The sequence below is a fragment of the Garra rufa genome, chromosome 11 (genome assembly GCF_049309525.1).
Source record: "Garra rufa chromosome 11, GarRuf1.0, whole genome shotgun sequence".
NCBI lineage: Eukaryota > Metazoa > Chordata > Actinopteri > Cypriniformes > Cyprinidae > Garra > Garra rufa.
This window is the reverse complement of record NC_133371.1, coordinates 49,082,671-49,094,594: the sequence shown is the minus strand read 5'-3', so window position 1 is coordinate 49,094,594 and position 11,924 is coordinate 49,082,671. Positions and strand designations below refer to the sequence as shown.

General features: G+C 40.4%; 1 protein-coding gene across 1 annotated transcript; it reads right to left on the bottom strand.

The window, feature by feature from the left end:
- Window positions 1-2,734: 2,734 nt before the first annotated feature.
- Window positions 2,735-3,096, bottom strand: LOC141346100 (cortexin-2). The gene has a single exon (XM_073851013.1). It carries the CDS (start codon window positions 3,034-3,036, stop codon window positions 2,791-2,793), a length of 246 nt encoding a protein of 81 aa, XP_073707114.1. The 5' UTR covers window positions 3,037-3,096; the 3' UTR covers window positions 2,735-2,790.
- Window positions 3,097-11,924: the final 8,828 nt, after the last annotated feature.

Here is an 11,924-nt window from a genome sequence, read left to right as displayed (position 1 = left end):
CGTTAAAGGAGTAGTTCACTTTCAGAACAAGAATTTACAGATAATGTACTCACCCCTGTTGCATTCAAGGTGTCTTTCTTTCTTCAGTCGGAAGGAAATGGTGTTTTTTGAGGAAAACATTTCAGGATTTCTCTCCATATAGTGGACTTCTATGGTGCCCCCGAGTTTGAACTTCCAAAATGCAGCTTCAAAGGGCTCTAAACGATCACAGCCGAGGAAAAACGTCTTATCTATAGTGAAACGATTGGTTATTTTCTAAAAACATTCATAATTTATATACTTTTTAATCTTGCCGAGCTAGACAAGACGAGACGCATTTGATGTTAAAAGTATATACATTTTTTTTTTTTTTTTTAGGAAATAACCTGTCGTTTTGCTTGATAAGACTTTTTTTCCTCGGCTGTGATCGTTTAGAGCCCTTCGAAGCTGCATTTTGGAAGTTCAAACTCAGGGGCACCATAGAAGTCCACTATATGGAGAGAAATCACCACCAAACTTGACATTTGTCTTTAGATTCCTGTCTATATCCTGAAGGGTTTTACAGAGGGATTTGTTCATATATAATTTGCGTGATTACATACATTTTATTTTATTCTCCCAAAAATTGTACAGATATATTATTTTCTGTCTTTTCTAAGTACTTTCAGAATTACGGAGTGACAAAAATTAAATTCCCAAAATTACACAAAACATTTTTTAAACTGACTTCATCCAGTGTTTAAATTTTTGTACCAGATATTTATGCAAATTAGTGCAAATTTCATTAAATATTGGAAGAATTCCATTATATGGAGAGAAATCCTGAAATGTTTTAGGCAAAAAACTATTTCCTTATGACTGAAGAAAGAAAGACATGAACATCTTGGAGATCAAAAAGTATATAAATTGTAAATGTTTTTAGAAAATAACCAATCATTTCACTATAGATGAGACCCTTCTTCCTCGGCTGTGATCGTTTAGAGTCCTTTGAAGCTGCATTTTGGAAGTTCAAACTCGGGGCACCATAGAAGTCCACTATATGGAGAGAAATCCTGAAATGTTTTCCTTAAAAAACACCATTTCTTTACGACTGAAAGACATGAACATCTTGGATGACAAGGGGGTGAGTACATTATCTGTACATTTTGTTTTGAAAGTGAGCTACTCCTTTAAGACTTCACAGCTTTATACTTCTCAGAAACAGCAGGTTGTTTTAGTTCGATTGGTAAACAGTAAACAGGAGAGTTAGGCCAGTAACATGTGAACATGCGGTCCTCTGAAATGTGAAGGTGGAAGCTAGATGGACGAAATGAGTGAAAGGGCGAAGTTACCCTGTTTACGTCCAGGCATTGTCTTGCACGTGTGCCATCTTGTTATCTTTGAGTTCAAGTCTTCTCTACTCTTCCCTGAGATGCCCATTGGCTTAATGGTGTGACATCATATTCCGAAAATCCGTGTCTGTCCGAGAATGATGCCGTAACAGCAGGCCATGCGTCACAGTGTGTCGTTTGGATGAATGCACCACACCCTTTGGGGGCGTCCACACAGAATGCATTCTAATGATCCATCGCTATTGGGTGGGAAACTTCCCAAAAGAAAAAGTGTCCAAAACAAATAAAAATCCACCCCTTTGCAACCTTGTGCATGCACTGCAAAAAAAGGTTTATCTTACTTAGTATTTTTGTCTTGATTCTAGTCAAAATACCTAAAAATTCTTACATTAAGATGCATTTACTAGATGAACAAAATGACACAAGATAGGTCTTGTCTTAAGCAAACAGCACTTTGTAAAATATTTTTTAAACAAAAGTATTTTTCTTACCGCTCTGGCAGATCATTTTACTTATTTTAATCAAACTCCACTTAAAGGAGTAGTTCACTTCCAGAACCAAAATGTACAGATATTGTACTCAGCCCCTTGTCATCCAAGATGTTCATGTCTTTCTTTCTTCAGTTGTAAAGAAATGGTGTTTTTTGAGGATAACATTTCAGGATTTCTCTCCATATAGTGGACTTCTATGGTGCTCGTGAGTTTGAACTTCCAAAATGTGATTTAAATGCAGCTTCAAAGAGCTCTAAACGATCCCAGCCGAGTCTTATCCAGCAAAACGATCGGTTATTTTCTAAAAACATTTACAACTTATACTTTTTAATCTCAAATGCTCGTCTTGTCTAGCATTTGAGGTTAAAAAGAATATAAATTGTAATTTTAATTTTTTTTTTTTTTAGAAAATAACCCATTGTTTTGATAGATAAGACCCTTTTTTCTTTGGCTGGGATCATTTAGAGTCTTTTTGAAGCTGCGTTTTGGAAGTTCAAACTCGGGAGCACCATAGAAGTCCACTATATGGAGAGAAATCCTGAAATGTTTTACTCAAAAAACATAATTTCCTTACGACCGAAGAAAGAAAGATGTCTTGGATGACAAGGCGGTGAGTACATTATCTGTAAATTTTTGTTCTGAAAGTGAGCTACTCCTTTAAATTATTTTTTTCCCTTTGGGAAACGAGACTAAATATATAATGTAAGAATTTTTTAGATACTTTGACTAGAAACAAGACAAAAATACTAAGTAAGATAAGCCTTTTTTTGCAGTGTTCATCAAGTAGACATCTTTGGCCATTGCTTCACCAAACATTACGTATTTCTAGGAAGGTCAAAAATAGTCTCAAGTTAAAATGTTTTGCATCTCGAAACTTCCAGAATGCGTCCTGTGTGCACGTCCCCATACGGTGCAAAGGCTTTATATGATTCAAGGGGCTCTAGAATGAAGCCATGAACTTGCTATTTGGCGTCTTTGGGAGTGTAGTCTCAGGTAAGAGCGTATTCAAACGTCCCTTTTTCCAGGCCTTCCAGTCCGTCGCCCCAGCTGGACGATGGCATGCTGCTGTAGGGGTCCAGTAGAATCCGGAAACACCTGACGATCAGCAGGCCGAGGAACACCAGCAACATCCCTACGAAGGCAAATGCCGTCTTCTGCTCCAGGCTCAGAGAATAGGCCATGATATCACTCCCGCTCATGGCCGTTAGGCTGTGGTTATAGTGAACGCTACACATGTTCCAAGACGAGCCCCGTCATCCTGCATGCGGCGATAGGGTGGGGATCAGCATGGATAGATGGACGCCTGTGGAGATAGAAGGTTGGAATTAATTTACAGAATCAATCAGACAAGCATGCATGAGAGAATGTTAGGACAAGGGGTATTTTGGAGCATGCAAACTTGCGTAAAGTCTTCAGGGATGTGCATGAAAATATGGCTAGTGTTATGCAACAGACAGGACGTGGCTTCCAGCTATGGGGAATTCGTGCATGTGAATCCCGGAGGGAGTCGTCGTTTGATGTTGAGGATATATTACAAAAAAGTTCTAAGGCTGGTGCATCACGGTGAGGCATTAATGCAAATGCACTCGCTTATATCTTAAGTAAACAGGTTAGATCCGTGCATGCAGCACTTGACTCGCGCTCTATTAGTAACCACCAGCATGCACCCGTTTAATCGCAGGTGATAAGATTCTCAGCAGCACACTGCTGCAACAATAAAACGAAGACAAATGCACTCCCCCAGAAAACAAGCAGAATGCGGTGCAGCAAACATTTGGACTGCTTGGGAGGGATTGCTTCTGCAGAGATTACAGCACACATAGGTGACATCTGTAATCGGAGTGGCCACTTGAGTCAGCACATGCAGGGAATGACAGCTGGACCTGTTGCATTCCGCCTGCGACTGGAGCGATAACGCTCACTATGGTGTGTCGTTGGCATGCGTGCTTCATGCAGCAGGAAAGTGTTTGAGAGGAGGTGGGTGTGGATGAGCAGCAGGTGGCTGAGGAATGGCATGCATCGGAGCTGAAATTGAAATGCATCTCACCTTCATTTTGGCCTCATTCTGTCAGACCTGTTGTAGGCGGTCAGTCCGTTATTCCTGCGGTTGCCATTGTAGCCCTCATCGCTGCAGAAGAGCGTGTCGAGCCCTGCGCACAGCCAGCAGGAGTTCCACAGGCTCGGCTCGACTGCTCCTGAACAAAAAAAAAAAAAAAACAGAGGGTGATGGGAGGAGTGAGAGGCAGAGGCAGCGGCGCAGACACGCTCAGAGAAATCTGCGACTGCAATGCTCTCGCAGCCCTCCTGCCTGCTGTCGCCTGCGCTTCCTGAGCGCGCAGCTGCTCTGTGTGTCTCTGCAAACACACTCTCTCTCTCTCTCTCTCTCTCTCTCTCTCTCTCTCAGCCTGGCAACCACTTGTTAGTCTCAGCTGGTTTGACTCTGAAATGTTTTTTTTTCTCTCTCCTGCGCTCACCTGTTCTTGTTTATTTGGCCGGTCTGTGACCGATCCCCCTGATATATGATGTTCCCAGCGGGCTGTTCTGCCTCGGGGCATCTGCTGTCTGTGAGGACGGCTGGTGCAGCGGCCGCTTCGGCGTGTCGGTTTCATCAGCATGTAACTCAATTAGACCTTATGCTTAAGGCATCATTAGATGCTCCTGCATAACTGCTTTTAAAGGCACAGCGACGCCTTTAACCCAACATGACACCAATTGAGTATCGCATTGTGATATTTTTTACGTTACGCTGAACATGAGTGCAGCGCATGGGTGGTTGCTAGGGTGCAGTGTTTGCGTAGTTATGGATTACATAATCAGATTCTAAAAAGTTATTTGTAATTTAGATTAAATTACATTTAAAAAAAACTCTCATAATCAGACTACATGTACTTTTTCATGGATTACATATTGTTTACACAATAGCAATTAATTATTTTATATTAATAATAAATTATTATGTACCTTGTTTAAAAAATAGCATAACGCTTATATAATTCAGAAAGTCTTGTTTTGTGGATATTCACACAGCGTTTGACCACTAGATTTACAAAAATCATTTCAGGTTTAAGAATTCTTTCAAAATTGCGACAATTACTGATGTACACATTTTTTTTTAATTAACGCTCTGTAGCTAATTTAACCATGTATTTCTGTCTTTAAAAGGCTTTTGTCATTCAAACGCATTGAAATGCAAAAAATCATAACCTTTTAGTCATCTGATCCTCTTTCACTATATTTTTTGTTTGTTTAAAGTTCTCCTTAAAATGATTGATTTTAATTTAACATTTTTTATGATTTAATTATTAGCTTTTCGTTAAACTTATAAACCCCTGCAGTTCCTTCACAAACACTAGTTTGGGAAACCTTGACGTAATATGTGACCCTGGACCACAAAACCAGTCAACCAGTGAGATCTGAGATGTACCCTACATTTTTTTTTTTTACTGAGATTTATACAGTTTCTCACAAAAGTAAGTACACCCCACACATCTTCTAAAGGGACAATACTATAGAAAAGAAACTTGGATATATTTTAGAGCAGTCAATGTGCATCTTGAATATCAGTATAGATTTACTGTCCTCTGAAAATAACTCAACATACAGTCATTATTGTCAAAATAGCTGGCAACAAAAGTAAGTACACCCTAAGTGATAACCGCAGTGTGTTGTTTAACCATGCAAAGCCACATGTCATATTCATCATGTTTATGTTTTTGTCTGCTTGGCAGGACCATACAAAGTTGTGTATCTTCTATTAGAGTAGTTAAAATTAGACGCTTCAGGTACAATTCTCTCATATTGACCACTGGATGTTCAACATGACATCTCATGGCAAACAACTCTCTGAGGATTTGAGAATTAGAATTGTTGCTCTCCACAAAGATGGCCAAAGCTATCAGAGGTTCAGTAACACCCTGAAACCGATTTACACTACAGTAGTCAGGGTCATGCAGAGGTTTTCCAAAATGGGTTCCATTCGGAACAGGCCTCGCAAGAGATGATCAGAGAAGTTGAGTATAACTCCTCCGTTTAAGTTTTATTAAGCCTTAAAGTTCAGCATAATTAAGGGCGTGGCCACTTGAGTGACAGGGGGATTGCCGCTGCTGTCACCACTGTTGCACTAGGTGGGTGTGGTTTCAGCAACCAACTCCGCCCACATCCTGCCATTTTCGATTATGACACACGGTGATGTGATTCCAATATGGCGACAGTCGAATCCTGCCCACTATAGGCTTCAAAATCGCTCTTCAGAATCCTACAGGTGACTTCACTGACACTACATCCATATTTTTTTACAGTCTATGGTGCTAACACAATATATTGACACTTTGGACAAGTTCACTTAGGTTGTACTCACTTTTGTTGCCAGCTATTTTGACAATGACAACAAACCTCAGTTTGGGATACCCTTGCATAAAGTAATGTTTAAGACACGTCATGATGTTGAGTGGAATATATTTTGGGTCAAAAGTTATCTAAGAGTAATTAAGGAGTAGTAAGAATATATTACGTATTATGTGTAATCCAATAGATTACATGACAAACTATCATTTCTGTCATGTACTTTGTAATCAGTATAAGAATTAATGTGTTTTTCATTAATGTGTTTTTCAGTGCAGTTTCCTTGAGTTAATATTTTGTAGTTTTGTTCTTTGCAGTTTACTTCAGTTAAGAGAAACAGTTCGTTCTGGGAATGTTTTGTCTGTCTGTTTCAGGGTTATCTGTCGTCAGGAAACCAGTTGAGTGCGGCTGCACTATCTTCCTCTCATCCTTATAGTTGCCCTGGATCATCTGTAATTTTCCTTCCCATATGTAGAAGTATTTGCTTAAATGATATGTGAACCCCCGCCTACATGAAGGCTTGTAAGGGTGCTGTATAAAAGATGGGACTGCCCCATCTTCTTTAGTAGATAACAATAAACCAACTTGTATTAGACTTTGGTGTGTTGTTGTCTATCCCAAGCGCTTGTTGGTGATCCACTCGACAGATCTGAGAAAGGCCTGAGAAACTGCAGTGACCCAGAAACGAGGTTCTAACAATTTGGTGACCGCGACGTGATGTCTCTGATCAGGTAAGATGAAGTATAGTTTGTCTACCTGATTAGTTACATTATTGTTCGTGTTGTGAGTAGATACGATGAAGTATAGTTTGTCTATCTAGATATTGCGCAGACCAGGTAAGATGAAGTATAGTTTGCCTATCTGAAGGCCGCCGCAATATTCTCAGCTAAACTGAGAGAGCGCGCTCAAATAAATTAAAAGCAAAAGTGTGGGTCACGAGTTTCGGTCTGTCCAGTGGTGAGGTGAATATCTGTATATATTATCTGTATATATTATCTGTATATCTATCATGGGAGCCACCTATCCTAAACCAAATCCTGGCAAACACCAAATGATTGGATGAATAGATGTAGTTGGGGTTTTTAATTTAGTTAATAATTTGGTGAATAATTTAGCGGGTTGGACCGAAGCCAATGGGATGTATCCTACATATCCGCGAATGGGTTCTTTTGACCCAAATCATATGGCACAAGCTTTTCGATTGACATATAAAGGTGAAGGTGACCCTGAATGGGACCAAAAATATATGAAAGACGGGTATGATGTTTGGTTAAAAATGCAAACTGTATGGAATGATAAACAGGGTATTTCACTGCCAAAATCTGTCAGGAATGTGGTACCGAAAAAGCCGACAGGAAAGAACGAGAAAAAATTATTAGACGAAGCAGAGTCCAATTTGAAAAAAAAAAAAAAAACGACCAAAGCGACTCAATTTACAAACAAACTCTATCCAGTCTGTTTTCACATTCTCGCCATGCGCGCCGCCGCCTTATCCTGTACCCGCGCCTGTCGTGCCCGCGCTTACTTCAACAGCACACAGCGCGCCCCCACCAGCGCCCGTCGAGAAAATAAATGAAGCTCATTTATGGATAACAAAACGACAGGGCCACAGTGAGATAACTCCGCCGTCCGTCTCGACTTTGAAAGACATTTTGAGCATGTTACCAGAAGTGGACAAACCATTACACTTCGTGGAAATGTTGATAAAATTGTCGTGGCACAGCCATTTCACTGGCGCAGATTATAAATTTATAATAATGTCAAAAATGTGTAATAAGTATGATGAGACGCGTCTGCTCGAGGCTGTTCCCTGCCTAAAACCAGAAAATTATCGACCTAAGTGTGTGTGTCCAACACACTGATAAAGAGTCTTGCCTGGCTAAGACAACCTTGAAGATAGATAAAGCCTCTATGTGTGTGTGTGTGTCAGTCTCTATCTGCACTCAGTCGCTGTCTGCACTCCATCGAGAGTGTTGAAGCTGACTTCTGCTGATGAAACTGCAAATTATTTTCTTCAGTAAACAACAGCATCTTGTTGAAACACTTATTGAGGCCTCTTGTCGTTAGCTATAGTAAAAACAAAGGGTCACTCGAATTTATACACAGATGAGGCTACAGTAAGTGTAACTCACTGGCTGACTTAAATGCAAAAAGGGCAGCCCAAGAGGGGCCTCCAAGCCCCTATGTTAATGTAGCTCTAGTGTCAACCTCAAAAATGAAGTCATCACTAATTCCAGATGTTGACCTTATCGCTGTCCAGAAAGCAGCAAGTGAATCTGACCGTCAATTCTGGTCAGTTTTTTCTGCGTCTCAGGGACCTGATGACCTCTGGCGTGACAAAGATGGTCGACTGTGTTTACCTACGTCTGTTTTACCGTTTCTCGTCCGCGAATTTCATGGTATCACTCATCGCGGCCGAAGAGGGGTACTAGATACAATGCGAGGTCTATTTTGCGTCGACCAATTACCGCAAACGGTTAATGACATTCTTGACAGATGTTTAACTTGCGCTAAAAATAATATAAGCAAACCTCCAGCAAAACATCAACACCTGCCGAGGCCTAACCAACCATTTACTGAATGGCAGGTTGATTTTACACACATGCCCAAGAGGGGACCTTTTAAATACCTCTTGGTGCTTCTGGACAAATTTTCTAAGTGGGTAGAGACCTTTCCATGTGCCAAAGAAAACACCAATATGGTCGTACAGTTTTTAAACAAAGAAATCACACCCAGATATGGTATCCCGGTATCAATAGATTCCGATAAGGGCACACCTTTCACATCAAAAGTATCTTAACAAAAGATAAGAAAAGCAATGATCAGTATGAATACATCCGATTGGACAAGGGTTCTTCCAATTGTCTTAGCAGACCCAAGAATGATGCCTCAGCCAAATTAAGACAACTTATCACCCTATGAGGTGGTGATGGGCCGACCTTTCCCCATCCCTTGGCGCCACGGAATGGTAGGGATAGGTGTGGTGTTAACTGATCATATGTCTGAGTACTCTGTAGGCCTAATAGAAAAATTAACTGAGTTCTGGGAAAGGGTTAACATGAAACACCCTGAGATCCCTAAAGCTAACTCACACCCCTTTGAAGTGGGCAATCAAGTATTGATAAAGAAACTAAAAACCGGGGGCCTTAATGACTCTCTGTATGATGGGCCTACAGAGATACTAGCGGTGACCAGAACTGCTGTTTTAACTGATCTTTTTCCACAGTGGATTCATGCAACCAGAGTGAACCCCTTGAAATGAAGAACAATGTATTACAAGTACTAACTGTTTTTGTTTTCCAGAGCAATAATGTGTATTGTCCTAGCTGGACTCATGGTACCCAACGCTTCAAAGGAGGAGGTCAAAAGAAACCTCTTCTGGCAGTATGCCAACTGGACAGCGCGTCAACTGACCAATGAATCATGTGTGGTGTGTCAAGAATTATTCCCCACCATAATAACTGTATCCTTGAAACCATTTGTCTATAACTGTGAACCCCCCAATTTTACTGTGTTCTGTACATATTATGCAGGGGAAATGTATATATGGTCTCCTAGGTGTGTAAAGAGGGTAACAACACCCTATACTGATGAAACTAAACGGTATAATTACTGTTGTATGAATGAAACGTGCAAGAAAGAAGGTAGTGCATCAAGTAAAAATGAAACTGAAACTGTTGATGTAAAAGTTAGCCTGGTGTTACCAGAAGGTTTTATGTTTTCTTATTGTTTTAATGGGACATCAGGTGAAAGCGTGACAGGTATAAGTGCTACAAATTGTAAACAAATAATAAACCAAGGGCAGGGTATAGACATGTGGCTGCAAAGCTACTGTCCAAGGTTCGAGAGGGGCTCATGTGAGAAGAACACCGCAGCCTGTGCTAAGGGAAATAATAGAACTGTTTGTTACACCTCCACGAACACTGCCTGTGTATCACTACTAATGTACTGTGAGTCCCCCTGGCCAGCGAAAGGTGCAGTGCTGGCTGATAACTGGTACTGGTACTGTGGTAAACAACACTTGCAGAATGAGCTGGACAGGCCTCTGTGCACCAGTGCAGCTGCAACATCGTGTGACTGTTATGCATATACAACGTGATTTGTCTTTCAGGAGCAAACGATCAGTGGACAACGAGGACGTCCCTGAGGAACATCAGATGAGGTCACACTGGACTCGGTTCTGGAAGTCTATGGTACCTCAGTTCGGCGTCTCTGACCTACTGAGACAACAGAACATCATGCATTATCGACTGGCATCATTTGTTAACAGCACCACAGCTGCACTGGTAGGAGGGGTACAAAGCGAGCTGCGTGCACTGAGACAGGTGGTCGTGCAAAACAGGTTGGCCCTGGACATGCTTCTTGCCCAGCAGGGAGGGGTTTGTTCTGTTGTAGGTGACAAATGCTGCACATACATACCTGCAAATGATGAGCCCGAGGGATCAATTGGCACTGCTGTAGCTACTATGAAGCAGATCTCATCCCAGATATATGAGGATGAGCTAAAGTCTAGAACTAACAATTGGAATTGGGGTATTCTCTCTAGCCTATTTGGCACGTTTGCACCTTATGTCTCAATGATAATACCGGTATTACTTATTTTGTTTTTATTGTGTATTTTTGGTCCATGCATTGTGAAATGTTTCACACAACGTATGTATACTATGGTGTCTGCTATCTCTGCAGGATATCGCCCACTGCCACAGAAGGATAGAGAAGAATCCAGACTCTAGAGGAGAGTCTGGAAGAGGGGATTATAAGAATTAATGTGTTTTTCATTAATGTGTTTTTCAGTGCAGTTTCCTTGAGTTAATATTTTGTAGTTTTGTTCTTTGCAGTTTACTTCAGTTAAGAGAAACAGTTCGTTCTGGGAATGTTTTGTCTGTCTGTTTCAGGGTTATCTGTCGTCAGGAAACCAGTTGAGTGCGGCTGCACTATCTTCCTCTCATCCTTATAGTTGCCCTGGATCATCTGTAATTTTCCTTCCCATATGTAGAAGTATTTGCTTAAATGATATGTGAACCCCCGCCTACATGAAGGCTTGTAAGGGTGCTGTATAAAAGATGGGACTGCCCCATCTTCTTTAGTAGATAACAATAAACCAACTTGTATTAGACTTTGGTGTGTTGTTGTCTATCCCAAGCGCTTGTTGCTGATCCACTCGACAGATCTGAGAAAGGCCTGAGAAACTGGCCTTTTTCTAACAGAGTGAATGGAGTCAGAGTTTATAGAAGGTTTCTAGGAACTTTCTTCCTATTTCTATGATTTCCTGTCTCCTTTAATGTGCATCTGTGGAATTTTATTTTTATCTAGTACACTTTATTGTCATCATAAAAGCTAAAATTGTAGTTTATTGCACATTATTACGATAATTACCCACTGACTTTTAAAATAACGATATCTGTTTCTGTTTCAGTGTTCCCATATCTTACTCAAAAGTTGTGTAAATTGTGAAATGTTCACAAATGTGACCCTGGAGCACCAAACCAGTCGTAAGTAGCACAGGTATATTTGTAGCAATAAACAAAAATACATTGTACGGGTCAAAATTATAATTTTTTAGATGCCACAAATCATTTGGATATTAAGATCATGTTCTATGAAGATATTTAGTAAATTTCCTACCGTAAATATATCAAAATATAATTTTTGATTAGAAATATCCATTGCTAATTTTACAACTTTAAAACACGATTTTCTCAATATTTATTTATTTATTTGCACTCCAGATTTTTGAATAGTTGTATCTCGATCAAATATCTTGTTCCATCCTAACAAACCA